The sequence below is a fragment of the Oncorhynchus gorbuscha genome, linkage group LG04 (genome assembly GCF_021184085.1).
Source record: "Oncorhynchus gorbuscha isolate QuinsamMale2020 ecotype Even-year linkage group LG04, OgorEven_v1.0, whole genome shotgun sequence".
Classification (NCBI taxonomy): Eukaryota; Metazoa; Chordata; class Actinopteri; order Salmoniformes; family Salmonidae; genus Oncorhynchus; species Oncorhynchus gorbuscha.
Genome location: NC_060176.1, coordinates 20,304,933 through 20,331,576, shown reverse-complemented (window position 1 = coordinate 20,331,576; position 26,644 = coordinate 20,304,933). Strand labels below are relative to the sequence as shown.

General features: G+C 46.2%; 1 protein-coding gene across 2 annotated transcripts in view; it reads right to left on the bottom strand.

Annotated features, from left to right (window-relative positions):
- Positions 1 to 26,644, bottom strand: part of igdcc3 (immunoglobulin superfamily, DCC subclass, member 3) — a 128,584-nt gene that overhangs the window by 5,923 nt on the left and 96,017 nt on the right. For both annotated transcript variants that reach the window (XM_046346160.1, XM_046346161.1), the window contains exons 7-10: positions 21,224 to 21,389; positions 4,971 to 5,218; positions 762 to 926; positions 151 to 339 (exon numbers count right to left, since the gene is read on the bottom strand). In XM_046346160.1, coding sequence (XP_046202116.1) covers positions 151 to 339; positions 762 to 926; positions 4,971 to 5,218; positions 21,224 to 21,389 — 768 coding nt within the window. The remainder of the gene's footprint in view (positions 1 to 150; positions 340 to 761; positions 927 to 4,970; positions 5,219 to 21,223; positions 21,390 to 26,644) is intronic.

Here is a 26,644-nt window from a genome sequence, read left to right as displayed (position 1 = left end):
AGAGAGAGAGAGAGAGAGAGAGAGAGAGAGAGACATGAATAGAGTTGGCTTCTAATGTACAATCATTCAAGGCATGGCTTTAAACACATTGACCGTGTAACAATCCCTTCATGGATCATCCGACCCCCAGCCCATGTCCCCCTGTCTCACCCAGCTGGGTGATGTTGTACTGGGTGACGTTGCGGGTGAAGGTGAGTGGTCCGGTGAAGAGGGGGGTGTGGACCCTCCTGTAGTACAGCCTGAAGCCCTCATGTTGGCCCATCTTAGAGGATGGCTCCCACACCGCCTGCACCACACTGCTGTTCACCAATCTAATGAACAGTGACGGGCGTGCTGGCACTGAAACACACGGTGGTGTTAGAATACACTAAACATCCACATAACAAAAACAAACTACACGATATATTAAATTACACACAAGCCATTAGGCTTGTTAAGTCAACCATGTTTTAGTCTATAAAACAGGTCTTTAGTACTTTCTCAGTATATCTCAGTCAGGTATGTGGCTACTGTACTACAGACTCCTGTAGGTGTTTTACAGAACCTTTACAATAAACAACTCATACAAATATGTTTTGGTCCATGTAATTACCACCAATTAAGTGAGCGTTTGTGTGTATGTGCGCAAGTCTTTGTGTGTGCTGTTTGCATATGCTTCTGTGTGTGTGTGTGTGTGTGTGTGGGGGGGGGGGGTGGTGCTCTATTTGTGTTTGTGCAATTGTGTGTGTATGTGTGCAAGTGTGTGCGTTTGCAAGGCACACCTTCGCCGAGTGTGCTCTCGGTGGCGCTCTCGGAGGGCTTGCTGGCTCCGCGGGACGTGTAGGCCTTCACATAGAAGGTATAGCCGGTGGAGGGCTCCAGATCACCCACGACCTGCTGTAGAGTCACCTTACTGACGGCTTCCTGGTACTCCATCTCCACAGGGTCTGAGAGAGGGATGGACATGGAGGGAGAAAGAGAGAGAGAAAAAGAGAGAGCGAGATTGTTCAATCTAACTGTAAAAAATTGAGTTGTTTCAACTAATTATTACTAAGTAACTATTTTTGTAAGGGGTAGATCAGCTTTAATATTGCAGGTAAATTGTGGTTTCTATCAACGTAATTATCTGCATAATTTACAATCCCCCCATATATTTTTATGGAAAAAATATTTAAAAAAATAAATAATATATATATTTTCCTAACCCTACCAGCCCTCCCCTAATTGCAGTAAACTAATGAACAACAACACTTGCTTATACATAGGTTTTTCTTGAGTGTACTTTTAACAGAGCTGAGATTTACTTTGAAGTGCAAAGTGTAGCAATAGAGATGAACTCCACTATTGACAAGGACATGGTGGTGTAGCAGGAGAATTGTACTGCCATGAACCAAGAGTTTGTGAGTTCAAATCCCAGGTGAGGACATGTTGGGAATGAATGACTGTAAAAATGCACACTGTCAAATATGTAAGTTGAAGATATTCTATGTTGAAAGCACTGTGTGTTGAAACTAGTTCCACATGTTTTTTTAAGGTAAGATGCCCAAATAAGACTTTTTAGTTGATTGAACATATGAGACAATTTGAGCAACACACATCATTTTAAGTTGCTTGAATCTTTGCCTTCATTTTCTCAAGGTGGAGCTGCAGTAAGTTTGGACCAACTCATGATATATTTTGGGGGGTAATACCTGGACCGGAAACTTTTGGGGGGTAATACCTGGACCGGAAACTTTTGGAAACACAAAAAAAGGCTGCGGTACTAGTTACTTAATAATAATTAGTTTTTTTTTAGAGTGTACTGTCAGGGTTGCATAATTTGGTCATCGGGGCTGTGACTGTGAACAACAGAGCTTAGTGAATCGAGGGGGTGGCTCTAGGTGAGTGCTTGTTAAATTTGAAGAGAGAGGGGGTTACAGTTCGTTATGGCCCTTAAGTCAAAGTTCCTCACCCATAACCATTATCTATCTACCTCTAGCTCTCAGCCCATTGGGGCAGCCTGTCTTTGGTAGGTAATTAAAGCAGTTCCTATAGGCTAGCCCCTGGGGCCTTTAATTATACATCTGATAGCACTACAGAAGAGAGAGCAGCAGCTGTGCCTGGGTGACGTACTCCTTCGCTGCTGCACACACACCCATACAGATACACACATGTCAGCACACACACACACACACACACACACACACACACACACACACACACACACACACACACACACACACACACACACACACACACACACACACACACACACACACACACACACACACACACACACACACACACACACACACACACTGGATATTGCCACCCCACCAGACCTCACACCCCCAGCAAATAAACATTAACATGGCAACATCAAATTTAGTCTCATTCAATTATCAATTAAAATACACTTTTATGGCTCCTCTACATGAAGGATGAGGATGGCTGAGCGTCCATCCAACATGGCGTGGCTGGAGAAACAGGTGTCCTGTTACAGTACGTCCTCACTGCGCTCTCCTGCTGTCTGTCTGCTGCTCTCTCCTCTCTCCTGCTGTCTGTCTACTGCTCTCTCCTGCTGTCTGTCTACTGCTCTCTCCTGCTGTCTCTCTACTGCTCTCTCCTCTCTCCTGCTGTCTGTCTACTGCCCTCTCCTGCTGTCTGTCTACTGCTCTCTCCTCTCTCCTGCTGTCTGTCTACTGCCCTCTCCTGCTGTCTGTCTACTGCTCTCTCCGCTCTCCTGCTGCCCGTCTACTGCCCTCTCCTGCTGTCTGTCTCCTGCTCTCTCCTGCTGTCTGTCTCCTGCTCTCTCATGCTGTCTGTCTACTGCTCTCTCCTGATGTCTGTCTACTGCTCTCTCCTGCTGTCTGTCTACTGCTCTCTCCTGCTGTCTGTCTACTGCTCTCTCCTGCTGTCTGTCTACTGCTCTCTCCTGCTGTCTGTCTACTGCTCTTTCCTCTCTCATGCTGTCTATCTACTGCTCTCTCCTCTATCCTGCTGTCTGTCTACTGCTCTCTCCTGATGTCTGTCTACTGCTCTCTCCTGCTGTCTGTCTACTGCTCTCTCCTGATGTCTGTCTACTGCTCTCTCCTGCTGTCTGTCTACTGCTCTTTCCTCCTGTCTGTCTACTGCTCTCTCCTGATGTCTGTCTACTGCTCTCTCCTGCTGTCTGTCTACTGCTCTACTCTCTCTCCTGCTGTCTGTCTACTGCTCTCTCCTGCTGTCTGTCTACTGCTCTTTCCTCTCTCATGCTGTCTATCTACTGCTCTCTCCTCTATCCTGCTGTCTGTCTACTGCTCTCTCCTGTTGTCTGTCTACTGCTCTCTCCTGCTGTCTGTCTACTGCTCTCTCCTGTTGTCTGTCTACTGCTCTCTCCTGTTGTCTGTCTACTGCTCTCTCCTGCTGTCTGTCTACTGCTCTCTCCTCTCTCCTGCTGTCTGTCTACTGCTCTTTCCTCTCTCATGCTGTCTATCTACTGCTCTCTCCTCTATCCTGCTGTCTGTCTACTGCTCTCTCCTGCTGTCTATCTACTGCTCTCTCCTCTCTCCTGCTGTCTGTCTACTGCTCTCTCCTCTCTCCTGCTGTCTGTCTACTGCTCTCTCCTCTCTCCTGCTGTCTATCTACTGCTCTCTCCTCTCTCCTGCTGTCTGTCTACTGCTCTTTCCTCTCTCCTGCTGTTTGTCTATTGCTCTCTCCTGCTGTATGTCTACTGCTCTTTCCTCTCTCCTGCTGTCTATCTACTGCTCTTTCCTCTCTCCCGCTGTCTGTCTACTGCTCTCTCCTCTCTCCTGCTGTCTGTCTACTGCTCTCTCCTCTCTCATGCTGTCTATCTACTGCTCTTTCCTCTCTCATGCTGTCTATCTACTGCTCTTTCCTCGCTCCCGCTGTCTGTCTACTGCTCTCTCCTCTCTCCTGCTGTCTGTCTACTGCTCTCTCCTCTCTCCTGCTGTCTGTCTACCGCTCATTCCTCTCTCCTGCTGTTTGTCTATTGCTCTCTCCTGCTGTCTGTCTACTGCTCTTTCCTCTCTCATGCTGTCTATCTACTGCTCTATCCTGCTGTCTGTCTACTGCTCTTTCCTCTCTCATGCTGTCTGTCTACTGCTCTTTCCTCTCTCCTGCTGTCTATCTACTGCTCTCTCCTGCTGTCTGTCTGCTGCTCTCTCCTCTCTCTCCTGCTGTCTGTCTACTGCTCTCTCCTGCTGTCTGTCTACTGCTCTCTCCTGCTGTCTGTCTACTGCTCTCTCCTGCTGTCTGTCTACTGCTCTCTCCTGCTGTCTGTCTACTGCTCTGTCCTCTCTCCTGCTGTCTGTCTACTGCTCTCTCCTGCTGTCTGTCTACTGCTCTCTCCTCTCTCCTGCTGTCTGTCTACTGCTCTCTCCGCTCTCCTGCTGTCTGTCTACTGCTCTCTCCTCCTTCCTGCTGTCTCCTGTTTTGTCATTCTCATTCTCTACCTCTTCCTCTTTTCTTTTTCCTCTCCCTTCCCATCCTCTCTTCAGTTCTCTCCTGCTCTTTCATCCTCTCTCCTGCTATCTCCTCTTTGTAGCTTCCCTTCCCTCTCCCCTCCTATTCCTGCTCTCAGCTCAGTGAGGACCCAGGGGAAGAGGAGCTAGAGGAGGGGTGACACTGGAAGAGAAGCTGTAGTCAGCCCAAGGGGGAGCCAGCCTCCCCTCCCCAGCACAGCCACCTGGTGCCCCATACAGTCTACACCCACCCACCGCTCCATAACACACAGACCACTCTACCTACTGTACACACCACACTCCCTACGGTTCAGTATCTCTCTACCACACGCTAAGGGCAGACATCCCAATAACCTCAGTAAAACAACATACGTCTCATAGAGAGCTAATGCATGGAAGCAAAACACCTTTCTTTCAGGTGACAGCTAGATGGTAGAGAATGTACTACAATGACTCGGTATCCAGTCTCCCTATAGTGAACCAGTTCACCTGAGGCAGAGCGGTATTGTGTGTTCCAGTGGTGTGTTAGAGACGGTGTTACCCACGAACCTGTGGTCCTGCGGATGTGGAGCACGTAGCCGATGATCTCCTGAGTGTCCTGGGCGGACTCCTTCCAGGACACCTGGATGGCGTTGGGTGAGAGGGCCTCGGCCCGCACCACACTGGGCATCCCTGGCAGGCCGTCTGCCCACAGCACGGTGAGACGGGCACTGGCCTGGGTGGAGCCGGCGCTGTTCTCAGCGATGCACTGGTAGATGGCTTCGTCCTCCTGACTGATGCCATAGATGGTCAGCGTGCTTGAGGAAGAAGAGGAGGGAGGAAGAGGAGGCCCGAGGAGGAGGGAAGAAGGAGGGGTAAAAGAAGGAGGGAGGAAAGGAGACACAGGAAAGACGTGAGTCTCTGGTTTGCAGCGAGAAGGATTAGGATATTATTGGGTAGTGCAGAGAAAGCAAACAGGAAGCTCTCAGAGATGAATATTGATTTCGAAGATGACTGTATTGTGCGTGCGGTGGCATTTTCTGAGGAAGACAATGCCGGCAAAACCTGACAAGGGCTTTGTTTAAAACTCTCACAGCAGGCAGTCAAGCAAATCATAGAATACCGTATGAAATCCGTCTGCGTAGCATCTGAATCAAAGTCTTATTTACAGTACCCCAGTAGTAGGGCATTTCTACTAGCCGGTTCCCTCCGCTTTTATGTCTCAATCCTAAGCAGATACACTGTCACTACAGAATGAGCCTGCTGGGAGTGGATTAGTCGTTACTGGAGGATGGGATGGAGGTGGGGGTGGTGGTGGTGCACACCTAACTCCCCTGTTTTCAATGTTTCTCTCTCCACCCTTCTTCCCCTCTGCCTCCCTTCCAATCCCTCCTTCCTCCCTCTATCTGCCGTTGCTGAAGGATGACTTGATGGTGTGTGTGTGTAGTATGGGGTAATATGTGTGGGGGGTGGAGGGCATGGGAGGGGGGGTATTATTAGAGCTGAATACATAATCATCCGCTCTTCTCCTCTTAATCCTGAGGGGATGAGAAAATAAAAGATTTAACACAGAGGAGCATAATATGGAAATGAAACCCTCCAGCATATTGCATTTCTTTGTGATAGACGCCGACAGCTAGTGTGAGAAGTGCGTTTTTGAAAAGCTTCAAGGTGGGAGTGTAAGATCAATCATTATTTGCAAATGATCGCCTTATATTGTATCCATTTCTCACGTCCTGCCCGCTGATTAGGTCTGCTATTCTACAGAAAGGCCTCGAACACGAACTTCAATCTATCTCTTCTCTCCGTATCATTGTGTGTCTGACTCCAGTTGACTTAGACATGTCTGCAGCTGTTTAAACGGGCTGGAGGTGTCCACACAGACAGATGGGCCACATCCGTCTTCACTACCTTTCCAGGGCACCTCGAGCCCGTTTAAATGTGGGAGAAACAGGGGCCAGTTTGTTCATGCTGTAGGTGTGTGGTCTCTGAATGAGAAACCTGTTCTTTAGGCTTTTCCCATTCAATGAACAAAGTCGGTGACGTGGAAAGACTGAAGGAATTCAAGGACACAACATGAGCATAAGGACACGATCGTAGTGTACATTTAGGGTTGCTGGTTTGTAATCTCCGAGCCGACTAGATGAAAATGACTTAAATGTAAATGCCTATACTGTACCCCTCACAATAAAGCCCCACAGTGGAGGTGTCATAAAACCCATAAAACCTAGTGGTCAAACAAGGAAATGGTTCCAATTGTTTTTCCCTTAGGGGATTTTTAGAAACACTTAAAATAAGGGCTGTGTTTCATGTAGGCTTACCCTGGTGTGACGTTTTGATAACTGTGTAAATCTCTCTCGGACAAGGTGACTTTTATCAATATATTCAGCTCTATTTACTCTCAGATTTGAAAATGCAAATTAGCATCAAAGTAGACATCGTGCAAGACTACAAATCCCTGCAAGCTCCTGCATGTCATCTCTTAATCCACAGATTCTTACCTTCGCCTCGATTCGGCAGTCTTGACCAGATCATCATGATATTTGTAGTTCTATATGATATCCACATGAGCAGCTGATTCGCATTTCATTTGTTGGGGGTAAATACAGGCAAATATATTGATAAAGGTCCCCTTGTCCGAAAGAGATTTACACGGTTATGAAAACGTCATGCCGGGGCAAGCTTACACGAAACACAGCCCATTGAGTGGCTGCTGCCAACACACTGACTCAACTCCAGCCACTTTAATAATGGGAATTGATGGGAAATTATGTAAAATATATCACTATCCACTTTAAACAATGCCACTTAATATAATGTTTACATACCCTACATTATTCATCTCATATGTATACGTATATACTGTACTCTATATCATCGACTGCATCTTTATGTAATACATGTATCACTAGCCACTTTAACTATGCCACTTTGTTTACATACTCATCTCATATGTATATACTGCACTCAATACCATCTACTGTATCTTGCCTATGCCGCTCTGTACCATCACTCATTCATACATCTTTATGTACATATTCTCTATCCCTTTACACTTGTGTCTATAAGGTAGTAGTTGTGGAATTGTTAGCTAGATTACTTGTTGGTTATTACTGCATTGTTGGAACTAGAAGCACAATTTTTTCGCTACACTCGCATTAACATCTGCTAACCATGTGTATGTGACAAATACAATTTGATTTGATTTGATTTATTTTAGGTGTTTCTAAAAATCCCCTATTGGAAACACTTATGGTGGAAAAACAATTGGAACCATTTCCCTGTTTTGACTGCTAGGTATTATGGGTATTATGACTCATATTGTGGTACTCTATGAGGAACCATGAGGGGAGAATGTAGTCCGGTTTAATTACTGAGGTAAAGAACAGTGACTTTATATACCTGACGGGGATTGGTGTTGGAGGGGACTGGTGTTGGTCTTACAGTATAATGAACATTATACTGTATGAATGTTGATGAGGAGTGGACCATTTGATTACCTTTTAGAAATGTATGTTATATGAAGGATTGGCTTCAGTGGTCCACTGGTTTTAGTGTATAGAGAGATTGACAGAGAGAGACAAAGAGAGAGAGAGAGAGAGAGAGAGAGAGAGAGGGGTTGGGTTGTGAGGAGAGCCATTATTCCAGAGAGGAAAGGTTGGCCCAGGGTCTGCCAGGTGGAATCAATCTCACCAGGCCTGCCTAGTTATTTATTAGGACGGAAAAGGCTTTCTGTTTCACCCTACTGATGGGTTATGGCTAGAAAGAATGCACCTTTAATTTAAAAAAAAAATATTTAGCATTTTAGCTCACCCTAACCATAACCCTTTGCCCCACCTTAACCTGATTCTCCTAACCTGCTACATTTTATTTATTTACTTATTTCACCTTTATTTAACCAGGTAGGCAAGTTGAGAACAAGTTCTCATTTACAATTGCGACCTGGCCAAGATAAAGCAAAGCAGTTCGACAGATACAACGACACAGAGTTACACATGGAGTAAAACAAACATACAGTCAATAATACAGTATAAACAAGTCTATATACAATGTGAGCAAATTAGGTGAGAAGGGAGGTAAAGGCAAAAAAGGCCATGGTGGCAAAGTAAATACAATATAGCAAGTAAAACACTGGAATGGTAGTTTTGCAATGGAAGAACGTGCAAAGTAGAAATAAAAATAATGGGGTGCAAAGGAGCAAAATAAATAAATAAATTAAATACAGTTGGGAAAGAGGTAGTTGTTTGGGCTAAATTATAGGTGGGCCATGTACAGGTGCAGTAATCTGTAAGATGCTCTGACAGTTGGTGCTTAAAGCTAGTGAGGGAGATAAGTGTTTCCAATTTCAGAGATTTTTGTAGTTCGTTCCAGTCATTGGCAGCAGAGAACTGGAAGGAGAGGCGGCCAAAGAAAGAATTGGTTTTGGGGGTGACTAGAGAGATATACCTGCTGGAACGTGTGCTACAGGTGGGAGATGCTATGGTGACCAGCGAGCTGAGATAAAGGGGGACTTTACCTAGCAGGGTCTTGTAGATGACATGGAGCCAGTGGGTTTGGCGACGAGTATGAAGCGAGGGCCAGCCAACGAGAGCGTACAGGTCGCAATGGTGGGTAGTATATGGGGCTTTGGTGACAAAACGGATTGCACTGTGATAGACTGCATCCAATTTGTTGAGTAGGGTATTGGAGGCTATTTTGTAAATGACATCGCCAAAGTCGAGGATTGGTAGGATGGTCAATTTTACAAGTGTATGTTTGGCAGCATGAGTGAAGGATGCTTTGTTGCGAAATAGGAAGCCAATTCTAGATTTAACTTTGGATTGGAGATGTTTGATATGGCTCTGGAAGGAGAGTTTACAGTCTAACCAGACACCTAAGTATTTGTAGTTGTCCACGTATTCTAAGTCAGAGCCGTCCAGAGTAGTGATGTTGGACAGGCGGGTAGGTGCAGGTAGCGATCGGTTGAAGAGCATGCATTTAGTTTTACTTGTATTTAAGAGCAATTGGAGGCCACGGAAGGAGAGTTGTTTGGCATTGAAGCTTGCCTGGAGGGTTGTTAACACAGTGTCCAAAGAAGGGCCGGAAGTATACAGAATGGTGTCGTCTGCGTAGAGGTGGATCAGGGACTCACCAGCAGCAAGAGCGACCTCATTGATGTATACAGAGAAGAGAGTCGGTCCAAGAATTGAACCCTGCTGTTCATCGACTACAGCTCGGCATTCAACACCATAGTACCCTCCAAGCTCATCATCAAGCTCGAGACCCTGGGTCTCGACCCCGCCCTGTGCAACTGGGTACTGGACTTCCTGACGGGCCACTTCTATCTCAAGGCCATCAGATTGTTAAACAGCCACCACTAACATTGAGTGGCTGCTGCCAACACACTGTCATTGACACTGACCCAACTCCAGCCACTCTAATAATGGGAATTGATGGGAAATTATGTAAATATATCACTAGCCACTTTAAACAATGCTACCTTATATAATGTTACTTACCCTACATTATTCATCTCATATGCATACGTATATACTGTACTCTACATCATCGACTGCATCCTTATGTAATACATGTATCACTAGCCACTTTAACTATGCCACTTTGTTTACTTTGTCTACATACTCATCTCATATGTATATAATGTACTCGATACCATCTACTGTATGCTGCTCTGTACCATCACTCATTCATATATCCTTATGTACATATTCTTTATCCCCTTACACTGTGTATAAGACAGTAGTTTTGGAATTGTTAGTTAGATTACTTGTTGGTTATCACTGCATTGTCGGAACTAGAAGCACAAGCATTTCGCTACACTCGCATTAACATCTGCTAACCATGTGTATGTGACAAATAAAATTGGATTTGATTTGATTTGACCCTGTGGCACCCCCATAGAGACTGCCAGAGGTCCGGACAGCAGACCCTCCGATTTGACACACTGAACTCTATCAGAGAAGTAGTTGGTGAACCAGGCGAGGCAATCATTTGAGAAACCAAGGCTGTCGAGTCTGCCGATGAGGATGTGGTGGTTGACAGAATCGAAAGCCTTGGCCAGATCAATGAATACGGCTGCACAGTAATGTTTCTTATCGATGGCGGTTAAGATATCGTTTAGGACCTTGAGCGTGGCTGAGGTGCACCCATGACCAGCTCTGAAACCAGATTGCATAGCAGAGAAGGTATGGTGAGATTCGAAATGGTCGGTAATCTGTTTGTTGACTTGGCTTTCGAAGACCTTAGAAAGGCATGGTAGGATAGATATAGGTCTGTAGCAGTTTGGGTCAAGAGTGTCCCCCCCTTTGAAGAGGGGGATGACCGCAGCTGCTTTCCAATCTTTGGGAATCTCAGACGACACAAAAGAGAGGTTGAACAGGCATACATACATTTTCCTAACATGCTTTTCTCAGTTGTCTGAGAAAAGCTGTAACCCTTATTAGTAAAAACACTCCTGAGGCACACCTTCCTTCTCCTTCTCCAGGCCGATCTCACCTTTGACCTCTCAGGTGGCAGCAGTCGAGCGCCCTCAGTCGTCACATTTCTGACAGCCTTTCAAGTGAGGGATGGATGGAGTGTTTTCAGCCAGGCAACCTGACCAGACGCCACAGACACACACCAAAGAGGCCCCAAGGGAGGAACTACTGAACGTCAGCCTGGCCTGAACAGATCAGTGCAGGAAGGGGATTCTGGGAAATTTCACAAGGCACTGCATATTTCAGACAGTCCGGCAGCAGCCCCCTGGCCCTGTAGTTCCCCAACACTGTTCTCTCTCCCAGTTTACACACACACACACCTGGGTTTCCGTTTAGAAAAGGTGGTGCTGGAACATTGACATTTACCGGACATTAGAGAAACTACGTCCCAAGGATCCCGGTTAGCACGGACCCAATTGAACCACGACTTACATTCGAGCAATGAGGAAAAAGTAGGTGGTTGTATTCGGTAAACGTTTTTATTAAAAGTATGACTTTCAGCAACCCGTGAAGGACCGCAATTGTCTAGGACAAACACAAGTACAGCTAAGCGTTTTCAGAATATAATGTTTACATACTGTTTTACCCTATTCATATGTATATACTATATTCTAATCAAGGCTCACATAACTACTGCTGTACACACCTTTTCTATTCATATACTGCCCATAATGTCTATAGACACCATCACACTGTACATATACAGTTGAAGTTGGAGGTTTACATACACCTTAGCCAAATACATTTAAACGCAGTTTTTCACAATTCCTGACATTTAATCACAAGAAAAAAATTCCTGTCTTAGGTCTGTTAAGATCACCACTTTATTTTAAGAATGTGAAATGTCAGAATAATAGTAGAGAGAATGATTTATTTCAGCCTTTATTTCTTTCATCACATTCCCAGTGGGTCAGAAGTTTACATACACTCAATTAGTATTTGGTAGCATTGCCTTTAAATAGTAATTTAAATTTGTTGTCCTTAGGCCATTTTGCCACAACTGTGGAAGTATGCTTGGGGTCATTGTCCACATGGAAGACCCATTTGCGACCAAAGTTTAACTTCCTAATTTTCCTCCCTCATGTAGCCATCTATTTTGTGAAGTGCACCAGTCCCTCCTGCAGCAAAGCACCCCCACAACATGATGCTGCCACCTTCGTGCTTCACGGTTGGGATGGTGATCTTCAACTTGCAAGCCTCCCTCTTTTTCCTCCACAACATAATGATGGTCATTATGGCCATTTTTGTTTCCTCAGACCAGAGGACATTTCTCAAAAAGTATGATCTTTGTCCCAATGTGCAGTTGCAAACTGTAGTCTGGCTTTTTTATGGCGGTTTAGGAGCAGTGGCTTCTTCCTTGCTGAGCGGCCTTTCAGGTTATGTCGATATAGGACTTGTTTTACTGTGGATATAGCAGCAGTATGACAGCTGCGTGGTCCCATGGTGTTTATACTTGCGTACTATTGTTTGTACAGATGAACGTGGTACCTTCAGGCGTTTGGAAATTGCTCTCAATGATGAACCAAACTGCAATCAGGTCTACCATTTTTTTTCTGATGTCTTTGCTGATTTCTTCTGATTTTCCCATGATGTCAAGCAAAGAGGCACTGAGTTTGAAGGTCGGCCTTGAAATACATCCACAGGTACACCACCAATGGATTCAAATGATGTAAATTAGCATTTCAGAAGCGTCTAAAGCCAAGACATCAATTTCTGGAATTTTCCAGGCTATTTAAAGACACCGTCAACTTAGTGTATGTAAACTTCTGACCCACTGGAATTGTGATACAGTGAATTATAAGTGAAATAATCTGTCTGTAAACAATTGTTGGAAAAATGACTTGTGTCATGCACAAAGTAGATGTCCTAACCGACTTGCCAAAACTATAGTTTGTTAACAAGAAATTTGTGGAGTGGTTGAAAAACGAGTTTTAATGACTCCAACCTAAGTGTATGTAAACTTCTGACTTTAACTGTATATTTGATTCCAGACTCCGACATTGCTCGTTCTAATATTTATTTATTTATGAATTCCTTTCTTTAAATTTTTAGGATTTACATGTGTTGTTTTGTATTGTTAGTTACTACTGCACTGTTGAAGCTAGGAACATAAGCATTTCGCTACACCCGCTGTAGCATCTGCAAAACATGTGTACCCGACCAATAAAATTGAATTACATTTTTTTTTGTGACTAGAATTGAATGATGGTGGCTCAATGCTGTTCCCAGAAAATCCCACAACCAGTTATCAAAACGCAACTCCGACCTCGATGCAAGAAAACAGAGTTGAGCACTCAGCGAGCGACATCCAGCCCCTCTTCCCAGAGACCTTATGCTTTGAGGTTGGATGGGCCTGACCAGACATATATAACGTGACTCCTGTGCTGTACCCTCTTCAGCAGCTCTGACTAGCAACCAATGGGCTGCCAGGCAGACTGAGGAACCGGATCCTGCTGCTCTCTAGGATTGTGTCAATCATCTGGCAGATCACACAGAGTCTTTGACTGGTTAAAGAAAGAAACTATAGCTACTGCAGTCAGAGGAACAATAGCATCACACAGGAGGACAACCAACGCGTTGAGGCTTTGAAGTGCGAGAGAGAGAGAGAGAGAGAGAGAGAGAGAGACTGAGAAAAAGAGAGAAAAGGAGAGAAAGAGCATGCCAGAAAGAGAGTGAGAGAAAACCATTCCTGATATGGGGGAGGGGGAGGGAGGAAGAGAGAGAGAGAGAGAGCATCTTAGAAACAGAAAGATAGAGTGTGAGTCAGTGTTTTGGGCAAAGTGTCTGTAAGTTGGGAAGAAAAGATCTGGGGTTGGGCCATCTGCCTGGTCTTGCTGTCATTCCAGTTCTCACCACTCTAAACTAGAGAGAGGGATAGAGGGAAAAAGGGAAGAAAGGAGGGAACAGGGGGAGAGGGGAGGGGGAGAGCAGGGGCTTTGAAGAGGGAGTAGCGATGAGCTGTCTCTGGCTCACAGAAGGCCCACGGAAATGACTGATTTCAGGGTTAGAGGTCAAGGTCAATGCCCAGGTCCCAGCTCGCTGGAATAACAAGACAGGGCTTCCACAGAAGGAAAACAGAAAAAAAAGGAAAACATATTTCCTTTTAATAGGTTCAGATACACAACAGCAAGAAATGCAGCCCAGTGGAATATTCCTAGAGGGAGTAGGACACATCTCTTCACTGAAACTTACTCACACAAATAAATCATAGAAGTCTTCATTCCCCATAAAAACATAGGAGAAGATTAGTCATTTTAGAGTCAATTCTCACCTGTCAAAACTATTCCACAAATCATGCCATTTCTACAACATATACTAGGCTGACATTCTACCCAGGAACTCTGTTACTTTGCAGTGTAAATAGTCTGGGTAGCCATTTGATTAGATGTTCAGGAGTTTTATGGCTTGGAGGTAGAAGCTGTTTCGAAGCCTTTTGAACCTAGACTTGGCACTCCGGTACCGCTTGCTGTGCGGTAGTAGAGAGAACAGTCTATGAGTAGCGAGTCTTCTAAGTTTTGTAGGGCCTTCCTCTGACACCGCCTGGTATAGAGGACCTGGATGGCAGGACGCTTGAGCTTTGATGTACTGGGCCGTACACACTACCCTCTGTAGTGCCTTGCTGTCGGAGGCCGAGCAGTTGCATTACCAGGCAGTGATGCAACCTGTCAGGATGCTCTCGATGGTGCAGATTAGTGAGAGCATACTGGTTCAGATTATCCTGACTATGTCATGGGCGGGCCAGGCTGGTTTAGATATTCCTATTAACAGTCCTTTCATACTGTAAGTGTCGTACTCCCCTGAAAGCAGCCAGGGCAGCACATTCTGAGGCCATGATTCTAATGGCGGTCAGCCAGGCATTTTCATTACTGGGGTAATGGTGTTTCATGTTTATGGAACAGCCCGTGACCACCCCTCAGTGCCCTGCGTGAGAAGAACATCAACTCTTTGCCCTACTAAGTCAACCAACCAACATCCAGCACACACACACACACACACACACACACACACACACACACACACACACACACACACACACACACACACACACACACACACACACACACACACACACACACACACACACACACACACACACACACACACACACACACACACACACACACACACACACACACACACACACACACACACACAAAGTAGGCCCATCGTCAAAACAATATAATCCTACTGTTATATTTGCATTAGCTGCCAATCTGAATTTATTGTGACACCATTTTAGCTCACACAGAGTTCACACCTGTCAGACTGTCACAGTGTGTAATTGGGTACAGTGTGTAATTGGATACAGCGTGCTGCAGGGAGACAGTCTAAAGGGCAATGCACGGGAGAACTGGCATGTTTGATATGTGTGTGTATGTATGCATGTGAATGTGTGTGTGTGCGTGCGTGTGTGTGTGCTTTCGTGCGTTCCTTGATTAATGTGTGTGCTTGCATGTGAGTAAAATACACAATCGATCCCCTTGCTTTCTTATCCTATCCTCTCTGGCAGGTCAACAGCATGAGACAATCCTGTAGGGAACAATACGCAGTATATGCATATATCTCTAGTGTTGTCCCTTCCATCTTCCGTCAGGAAAATCTGGCATCGGACAACATGACCAGTAAGATTTTAATTTACTGGCCATTTGAGAAATTTACCGGACCCATATGCATTGGCTGCGTAACCCATCGGTGTCCAGAGTGCTCAGAATGACAGACATCACATTTAGATGATGGTAATTCATCTGAACAGAACTCCTGTGTCACGCCCTGGTCGAAGTATTTTGTGTTTTTCTTCATGTATTTGGTCAGGCCAGGGTGTGACATGGGTTTTTGTATGTGGTGTGTAGCTTAGTGGGGTTGTAGCTTAGTGGGGTGTTCTAGGAAAGTCTATGGCTGTCTGAAGTGGTTCTCAATCAGAGGCAGGTGGTTATCGTTGTCTCTGATTGGGAACCATATTTAGGCAGCCATATTCTTTGGTTGTATTGTGGGTGATTGTCCTGAGTGTCTTGATGTCCTTGTTAGATGTTAGTTGACACATGTATAGGCTGTTTCGGGTTTCGTTTATTGTTTTTGTAGTGTTTGTGTTTGGTCGTGTTTTACGTTTGTTTAAATAAACATGGATTGAAATCGACACGCTGCAGTTTGGTCCGACTCTCCTTCACCATTAGAAAACCGTAACATCCTGTAAGGAAGCAGCCAATAAAATGTTTGCCAAAATGCAATTCGTGGGAAAACACCATTCTAAGCAGTTCACCTGATGAGAGCGTTGCCATATGTGACCGAGATGAAAATCTCAGTTAGAAACATAGAGGAGGAATCTATTAGCAACAACTAGGATGAGGTGCTAATATGACCAGGATTGTGCCTTTGGGTTCTGGACAGCGAAAGAAAGCTGATATGAAAACCAATAAACAGCAGAGAAATGCTGGTTAATGGCATCAGGAAGTCTTTCTAAAATAATTGCCTCCACGTTTCTATGGTTGGATTTTAACTAGGCTACTTTGAAGCAAGGCAAGACATGGCTCATAATATGAAGTAGAACGTTCAGGTTTCAAACAATGAAGTATATGTTTTCAAAATTCATACTGCCTCCAGCTCACACTGCAAAGTAGTGGACGGCGTGCTGATAGCCTGCCTACCGTTGCCCACGCACGCACACACACACACACACACACACACACACACACACACACACGCACGCGCGCACGCACACGCAAGCACACACGCACGCACACACAGACCGCTAGGAACATTCTAATTAAAATCACACTGCTAGGTAATCTTGCACAGAGGCAGGACTCCAATATTAGATTCAAGCTTTCTACATAACAGCAGAAACAGTGAGCTGTAGGGGCATATCATTACCTCTGCCTTGCACCTGTAGGGAAGACTGGGGCCTGTTGAATGTGGCTGTCTATCCTTTCATTCACTCCTCCATAGGAAAGGAAAACAGAAGGATCTGCTGTGACGACAACAGAAAATAAGGGCTACTTGGGCTTGAACTGGGCTTGAACTGGGCTTGCATTGCTCGCCCAACCAAGAGACTGAGTTCCTTGAGCAATCCGACAAAGACTTCTGTAGAACTAATACTGTAGCGCACCAGATGGAGACGTACGATGAGCTGTGGGAATGTATCAGAATAGCAATGAGGTAAGCTACCAGCCTCATATCCAAACACTTACCGCACAACAGTAAAACTCAGCACTTACTGTAGTCCTACTAAGTAAGTTAGGATGCCACGTAAAGTTATGTTCCATAAATGGCTACATTTTGTGTTCGGCTAGCTACCTCAGTTTATGAGCCAATTAGCTAATGGTGGTGCTGGAACTCTGGCCTCCATACTTAACCAGTCCCAGCATAGTGGTGTAATGCATGAGAGGCTCCAGAGAGATGCAGAGCAGTGTCAGGTGAAGGTCTATCACTAGGCTGCCCTCTAACCCCTCTCCATCTCTCTTTCTCTCCCTCCCTCTCTCTCCATCACTCTTTCTCTCCCTCCCTCTCTCTCCATCACTCTTTCTCTCTCTCCCTCCCTCTCTCTCCATCTCTCTTTCTCTCCCTCCCTCTCTCTCCATCTCTCTTTCTCTCCCTCCCTCTCTCTTTCTCTCCCTCCCTCTCTCTCCATCTCTCTTTCTCTCCCTCCCTCTCTCTCTCTCCATCACTCTTTCTCTCCCTCCCTCTCTCTCCATCTCTCTTTCTCTCCCTCCCTCTCTCTCCATCTCTCTTTCTCTCCCTCCCTCTCTCTCCATCTCTCTTTCTCTCCCTCCCTCTCTCTCCATCACTCTTTCTCTCCCTCCCTCTCTCTCCATCACTCTTTCTCTCCCTCCCTCTCTCTCCATCACTCTTTCTCTCCTTCCATCTCCCTTTCTCTCCCTCCCTCTCTCTCCATCTCTCTTTCTCTCCCTCCCTCTCTCTCCATCACTCTTTCTCTCCCTCCCTCTCTCTCCATCACTCTTTCCCTACAACACAGTCTGCTTCCGCCATCCAACTCCAGCGCCTAATGTGCTCTCCCACTCTCTCTCTCTCTCTCTCTCTCTCTCCCTTTCTCTCACTCTCCTCGCTGTCTTACTCCCCTCTCTCTCTGCCCCTCGCTCCTCTTCACAACCTCTGCCTGGCCCTCTCTCTCTCTCTCTCTCTCTCTCTCTCTCTGTCTGCCCCACTCCAGCTCCTCTCTCTCTCCTCACTCTCTCTCTCTCTCTCTCTCTCTCACTGTCTAACCCCCCTCTCTGTCCCTCGCTCCTCCTCACCTCTGCCTGGCCCTCTCTCTCTCTCTCTCTGTCTGCCCCACCCCCCTCTTTTCTCTCTCTCCCTCTCTCTCACTGTCTAACCCCCCCCCCTCTCTCTGTCCCTCGCTCCTCCTCACCTCTGCCTGGCCCTCTCTCTCTCTCTCTGTCTCCCTCTCTCTCTCTCTCTGCCCCACGCTCCTCTTCACCTCTGCCCGGCCCTCTCTCTCTCTCTCTCTCTCTCTCTCTCTCTCTCTCTCTCTCTCTCTCTCTCTCTCTCGCTGTCTAACCCCCTCTCTCTCTCTGCTCCTCGCTCCTCTTCACCTCTGCCTGTCCCTCTCTCTCTTGCTGTCTGCCCCACCCCTCTCTCTCTCTTCTCTCTCTCTCTCCTCTCTCTCGCTCTACCCCCTCCTCTCTGTCTTCCCCTCGCTCCTCTTCACCTCTGCCTGGCCCTCTCTCTCTCTCGCTGTCTGCCCCCCCCCCTCTGTCTCTCTCTCCCTGGCTCCACTTCACCTCTGCCTGGCCCTCTCTGTCTGCCCCCCCTCTCTGTCTCTCTGCCCCTCGCTCCTCTTCACCTCTGCCTGGCCCTCTCTCTCTCGCTGTCTGCCCCCCCCTCTCTGTTGTTTCTCTCTGCCCCTCGCTCCTCTTCACCTCTTCCTGGCACTCTCTCTCTCTGTCTGCCCCCCTGTCTCTCTCTGCCCCTCGCTCCTCTTCACCTCTGCCTGGCACTCTCTCTCTCTCTGTCTGCCCCCCTGTCTCTCTCTGCCCCTCGCTCCTCTTCACCTCTTCCTGGCACTCTCTCTCTCTCTGTCTGCCCCCCTCCTCTCTCTCTGCCCCTCGCTCCTCTTCACCTCTGCCTGGCCTCTCTCTCTCTGTCTGCCCCCCTGTCTCTCTCTGCCCCTCGCTCCTCTTCACCTCTGCCTGGCACTCTCTCTCTCTCTCTGTCTGCCCCCCCTGTCTCTCTCTGCCCCTCGCTCCTCTTCACCTCTTCCTGGCACTCTCTCTCTCTCTGTCTGCCCCCCTGTCTCTCTCTGCCCCTCGCTCCTCTTCACCTCTGCCTGGCACTCTCTCTCTCTCTGTCTGCCCCCCTGTCTCTCTCTGCCCCTCCTCCTCTTCACCTCTTCCTGGCACTCTCTCTCTCGCTGTCTGCCCCCCTGTCTCTCTCTGCCCCTCGCTCCTCTTCACCTCTGCCTGGCACTCTCTCTCTCTCTCTGTCTGCCCCCCTGTCTCTCTCTGCCCCTCGCTCCTCTTCACCTCTGCCTGGCACTCTCTCTCTCTGTCTGCCCCCCCTGTCTCTCTCTGCCCCTCGCTCCTCTTCACCTCTTCCTGGCACTCTCTCTCTCTCTGTCTGCCCCCCTGTCTCTCTCTGCCCCTCGCTCCTCTTCACCTCTTCCTGGCACTCTCTCTCTCTCTGTCTGCCCCCCTGTCTCTCTCTGCCCCTCGCTCCTCTTCACCTCTGCCTGGCACTCTCTCTCTCTGTCTGCCCCCCCCCCTGTCTCTCTCTGCCCCTCGCTCCTCTTCACCTCTGCCTGGCCCTCTCTCTCTCGCTGTCTGCCCCCCCCGCCTCTCTGTTGTTTCTCTCTGCCCCTCGCTCCTCTTCACCTCTTCCTGGCACTCTCTCTCTCTCTGTCTGCCCCCCTGTCTCTCTCTGCCCCTCGCTCCTCTTCACCTCTGCCTGGCACTCTCTCTCTCTCTCTGTCTGCCCCCTGTCTCTCTCTGCCCCTCGCTCCTCTTCACCTCTGCCTGGCACTCTCTCTCTCTCTGTCTGCCCCCCCCCCCCTCTCTCTGCCCCTCGCTCCTCTTCACCTCTGCCTGGCACTCTCTGTTTCTCTATCTCCGTGACTGTTAGAGGGGAGCAGTGTGTCTGAGTGATGGTAGTGCCTCGGCCTCTCTCTCCCCATGTACCACTAGGTCTGGAACACCTGCATCATTTACATGTACTTCACTGTCCCACTTTATTGATTTTCTTGTGCATATGTAATGTAATCACTTCACCATCCGTTGCATTTATAAATATTAACACACACAGATGGATTCTCACTTTGGAAAACACGACTGGTGTCCCGTACAGCACTGAACGCATCATGTATACTGCAATCAACCTGTATGTAGAACAGACCTTCTTTCATTTCCCACAGCCGGAAAGAAATCTAACCTATAAATCTTTCAAAGGCTGACAGTTAAAATGTATGAATAATACGATCTCCCCTGTCTGCATGACCTCTGCAGGTCGGCTTCATATGTCACGACATGCGGAATATTCTTTGTGTTATGGGCTCTGGTCAAAACTAGTGCACCATATAGGGATTAGGTGCTGTGAAATCTTCAACTGGAAAACATCAAAACACATGCATGACATTGACGAAATACCTTGAACAGTATGCGCACCAAATTCAGGAGAACCATATTACTGAGCTATAACTCCTAGCTATGTTTGGAGTCTGCTCTTTGACCTGAATGAGAAGCATTCTGACACCGGCCACCAGGCTGTCTGGCTCCGTGTTTAATGGTTCTGGGGAAACACCGGTGGTGACAACCACTCAGGACAACAAAACAGCAAAGCTCCAAATACAGTAGCAGACTTGAATCATTATCACGACACAGAGCCACTCTCCTAGACCTGGAGCGAGGCCAGTCCCAGGCTCATTACAACCCTCCCGTCTCTCCCTGCCTGCCCCAACCCGCCCGCCCGCCCAACACAACACTAAACACAATAACCTGGCCTCATAATCTCTCATATGGAGAATGTTAAATGACACAATACACTGGCCGGCCCTTCTGTTCTGTTCCTGGAAATTCCACCGGACAGCCTTGGGAGCCGGTCCAGCAGTCATTCGATAGATACCCTCGTAATGTAATGTTTTAAATGGAACTGTGACAAGTCAGTGTATCTCTTGGCAGACATCTTGGCCAGCTGTTTCATTAGTGCAGTAGATCAGCTCAGAAATAATGGAGCGTTTGATTACGCCGACGACACTGCCGGCCATATGCACATACGGCATGTAGCTTTGTTACAGTGGATGGATGGCTGCATGCATGAACGGATATAGTGTTATTACCATACAGAGTGAGTACAGTCCCTGTTGCTTTCAGCACACAATTCAATAGAACACACTTAACTCACGTGTTGTTGTTCCTGAGTTTGACGTGCCCTCCAGGCTCCAGGATCTGGCCGTTCTTCAGCCAGGTGAGCTTTGGCACAGGGTCACCCTGCGCCTGGCAGGTGAAGATAGCAGTGGTGCCCACCGGCCGGGAGATGGACTGAGGAGGCTGCACAAACTCTGCCGGGGCTGTGGGCAGACGCAGGGGAAAGACAGATAGTGGGCTACTTACTAACTGAATATAAAGTGCCTTGCTACACAGCTACAGTAACCTGCTGACAGGGCCTTTCTCATTCCCCATACTATGCTGCACAACAACTATGTTTTTTCACTAGTGGTTTGAAAACATAAGCTACTAAGGTATATTGAACAAGCAGGAAGCTCCCAGAGCCTTCTAGAGGGAAGGAAAAGAGGAGAGAGGAATGAAGGCGTATTTTCCTGTGCTTAATCCAGCCTAATCACATTCATCAGAATTAGACTGTGTGTGTGTGTGTGGGGGGGGTGGAATTAGCGACAGAGTCTGGCAAAACAATTATTAGCTGTGGATCAGATTAACGTCATCGGAACTGAGAAGAAGATCTGGGAACACAAACGGAGGAGGAGAGGGAACAGGGAATCTATTCACAAATGCAGACTACCTATTATAGAACACAAACGGAGGAGGAGAGGGAACAGGGAATCTATTCACAAATGCAGACTACCTATTACAGAACACAAACGGAGGAGGAGAGGGAACAGGGAATCTATTCACAAATGCAGACTACCTATTATAGAACACAAACGGAGGAGGAGAGGGAACAGGGAATCTATTCACAAATGCAGACTACCTATTATAGAACACAAACGGAGGAGGAGAGGGAACAGGGAATCTATTCACAAATGCAGACTACCTATTATAGAACACAAACGGAGTAAAAGGCAATGCAGTGCAGATACAGTATCTTTCCCCCGAAAGTCTTTCAGTATGGCACAATACACAACTACTGACCTTCAGCCTCCAGCCAATGATCCCTCCCTCCCTCCCTAGGAGTCATTCTTTCCCTCCTCTCTTTGAGCTATGAGCCATGCTCCGTTTGCGCTAATTGACACAGAGGTACAGGTAATGCAAATCTATATTACCTCTTAATTAAACAGTGTTTAGTTTCGTCTCAAATTTGTGATTACGCTCCTCCCGGATCTGATCAGAGCTGTTGGTTGGTATTGCTGTTGGTGTACTTATCTCCCCTCATTATTCATAGCTACCCATATTATACGTCATATCAATATTGTCATTTACGATAGGATGACTTGAGTTATTTTCCTAATAACTTCCTAGTGAGTGGGAAGACAATTAAGACTGCAATTATGGATCATCTAGTCGTAATTTACAACGAGATCATTCCCACAATCAGCAACTATTTTCCTTTCCACTCTCACATTAGCAGGTTTATTTGCCTGTCAGCTATCCTTCTGGTTCTAATTTTTCTATCTATACTATCTTCCTGTTCTAAACAAACCCTCCCCTTTCTAGTTCTAGAGGGAACAGGGAATCTATTCACAAATGCAGACTACCTATTACAGAACACAAACGGAGGAGGAGAGGGAACAGGGAATCTATTCACAAATGCAGACTACCTATTACAGAACACAAACGGAGTAGGAGAGGGAACAGGGAATCTATTCACAAATGCAGACTACCTATTACAGAACACAAACGGAGTAGGAGAGGGAACAGGGAATCTATTCACAAATGCAGACTACCTATTACAGAACACAAACGGAGGAGGAGGGAACAGGGAATCTATTCACAAATGCAGACTACCTATTACAGAACACAAACGGAGGAGGAGAGGGAACAGGGAATCTATTCACAAATGCAGACTACCTATTACAGAACACAAACGGAGTAGGAGAGGGAACAGGGAATCTATTCACAAATGCAGACTACCTATTACAGAACACAAACGGAGTAGGAGAGGGAACAGGGAATCTATTCACAAATGCAGACTACCTATTATAGAACACAAACGGAGGAGGAGAGGGAACAGGGAATCTATTCACAAATGCAGACTACCTATTACAGAACACAAACGGAGTAGGAGAGGGAACAGGGAATCTATTCACAAATGCAGACTACCTATTATAGAACACAAACGGAGGAGGAGAGGGAACAGGGAATCTATTCACAAATGCAGACTACCTATTATAGAACACAAACGGAGGAGGAGAGGGAACAGGGAATCTATTCACAAATGCAGACTACCTATTACAGAACACAAACGGAGGGAGAGAGGGAACAGGGAATCTATTCACAAATGCAGACTACCTATTACAGAACACAAACGGAGGAGGAGAGGGAACAGGGAATCTATTCACAAATGCAGACTACCTATTATAGAACACAAACGGAGGAGGAGAGGGAACAGGGAATCTATTCACAAATGCAGACTACCTATTACAGAACACAAACGGAGGAGGAGAGGGAACAGGGAATCTATTCACAAATGCAGACTACCTATTACAGAACACAAACGGAGGAGGAGAGGGAACAGGGAATCTATTCACAAATGCAGACTACCTATTACAGAACACAAACGGAGGAGGAGAGGGAACAGGGAATCTATTCACAAATGCAGACTACCTATTATAGAACACAAACGGAGTAAAAGGCAATGCAGTGCAGATACAGTATCTTTCCCCCGAAAGTCTTTCAGTATGGCACAATACACAAATACTGACCTTCAGCCTCCAGCCAATGATCCCTCCCTCCCTAGGAGTCATTCTTTCCCTCCTCTCTTTGAGCTATGAGCCATGCTCCGTTTGCGCTAATTGACACAGAGGTACAGGTAATGCAAATCTCTATTACCTCTTAATTAAACAGTGTTTAGTTTCGTCTCAAATTTGTGATTACGCTCCTCCCGGATCTGATCAGAGCTGTTGGTTGGTATTGCTGTTGGTGTACTTATCTCCCCTCATTATTCATAGCTACCCATATTATAAGTCATATCAATATTGTCATTTACGATAGGATGACTTGAGTTATTTTCCTAATAACTTCCTAGTGAGTGGGAAGACAATTAAGACTGCAATTATGGATCATCTAGTCGTAATTTACAACGAGATCATTCCCACAATCAGCAACTATTTTCCTTTCCACTCTCACATTAGCAGGTTTATTTGCCTGTCAGCTATCCTTCTGGTTCTAATTTTTCTATCTATACTATCTTCCTGTAAACAAACCCTCCCTTTCTAGTTCTAGAGGGAACAGGGAATCTATTCACAAATGCAGACTACCTATTACAGAACACAAACGGAGGAGGAGAGGGAACAGGGAATCTATTCACAAATGCAGACTACCTATTACAGAACACAAACGGAGGAGGAGAGGGAACAGGGAATCTATTCACAAATGCAGACTACCTATTACAGAACACAAACGGAGGAGGAGAGGGAACAGGGAATCTATTCACAAATGCAGACTACCTATTACAGAACACAAACGGAGGAGGAGAGGGAACAGGGAATCTATTCACAAATGCAGACTACCTATTATAGAACACAAACGGAGTAGGAGAGGGAACAGGGAATCTATTCACAAATGCAGACTACCTATTACAGAACACAAACGGAGTAGGAGAGGGAACAGGGAATCTATTCACAAATGCAGACTACCTATTACAGAACACAAACGGAGTAGGAGAACAGGGAATCTATTCACAAATGCAGACTACCTATTACAGAACAGGAGAATCTATTCACAAATGCAGACTACCTATTACAGAACACAAACGGAGGAGGAGAGGGAACAGGGAATCTATTCACAAATGCAGACTACCTATTACAGAACACAAACGGAGTAGGAGAGGGAACAGGGAATCTATTCACAAATGCAGACTACCTATTATAGAACACAAACGGAGGAGGAGAGGGAACAGGGAATCTATTCACAAATGCAGACTACCTATTATAGAACACAAACGGAGGAGGAGAGGGAACAGGGAATCTATTCACAAATGCAGACTACCTATTATAGAACACAAACGGAGGAGGAGAGGGAACAGGGAATCTAATCTATTCACAAATGCAGACTACCTATTACAGAACACAAACGGAGGAGGAGAGGGAACAGGGAATCTATTCACAAATGCAGACTACCTATTACAGAACACAAACGGAGGAGGAGAGGGAACAGGGAATCTATTCACAAATGCAGACTACCTATTATAGAACACAAACGGAGGAGGAGAGGGAACAGGGAATCTATTCACAGACTACCTATTATAGAACACAAACGGAGGAGGAGAGGGAACAGGGAATCTATTCACAAATGCAGACTACCTATTACAGAACACAAACGGAGGAGGAGAGGGAACAGGGAATCTATTCACAAATGCAGACTACCTATTATAGAACACAAACGGAGGAGGAGAGGGAACAGGGAATCTATTCACAAATGCAGACTACCTATTATAGAACACAAACGGAGGAGGAGAGGGAACAGGGAATCTATTCACAAATGCAGACTACCTATTATAGAACACAAACGGAGTAAAAGGCAATGCAGTGCAGATACAGTATCTTTCCCCGAAAGTCTTTCAGTATGGCACAATACACAACTACTGACCTTCAGCCTCCAGCCAATGATCCCTCCCTCCCTCCCTAGGAGTCATTCTTTCCCTCCTCTCTTTGAGCTATGAGCCATGCTCCGTTTGCGCTAATTGACACAGAGGTACAGGTAATGCAAATCTATATTACCTCTTAATTAAACAGTGTTTAGTTTCGTCTCAAATTTGTGATTACGCTCCTCCCGGATCTGATCAGAGCTGTTGGTTGGTATTGCTGTTGGTGTACTTATCTCCCCTCATTATTCATAGCTACCCATATTATAAGTCATATCAATATTGTCATTTACGATAGGATGACTTGAGTTATTTTCCTAATAACTTCCTAGTGAGTGGGAAGACAATTAAGACTGCAATTATGGATCATCTAGTCGTAATTTACAACGAGATCATTCCCACAATCAGCAACTATTTTCCTTTCCACTCTCACATTAGCAGGTTTATTTGCCTGTCAGCTATCCTTCTGGTTCTAATTTTTCTATCTATACTATCTTCCTGTAAACAAACCCTCCCCTTTCTAGTTCTAGAGGGAACAGGGAATCTATTCACAAATGCAGACTACCTATTACAGAACACAAACGGAGGAGGAGAGGGAACAGGGAATCTATTCACAAATGCAGACTACCTATTACAGAACACAAACGGAGGAGGAGAGGGAACAGGGAATCTATTCACAAATGCAGACTACCTATTACAGAACACATACGGAGGAGGAGAGGGAACAGGGAATCTATTCACAAATGCAGACTACCTATTACAGAACACAAACGGAGGAGGAGAGGGAACAGGGAATCTATTCACAAATGCAGACTACCTATTATAGAACACAAATGGAGTAGGAGA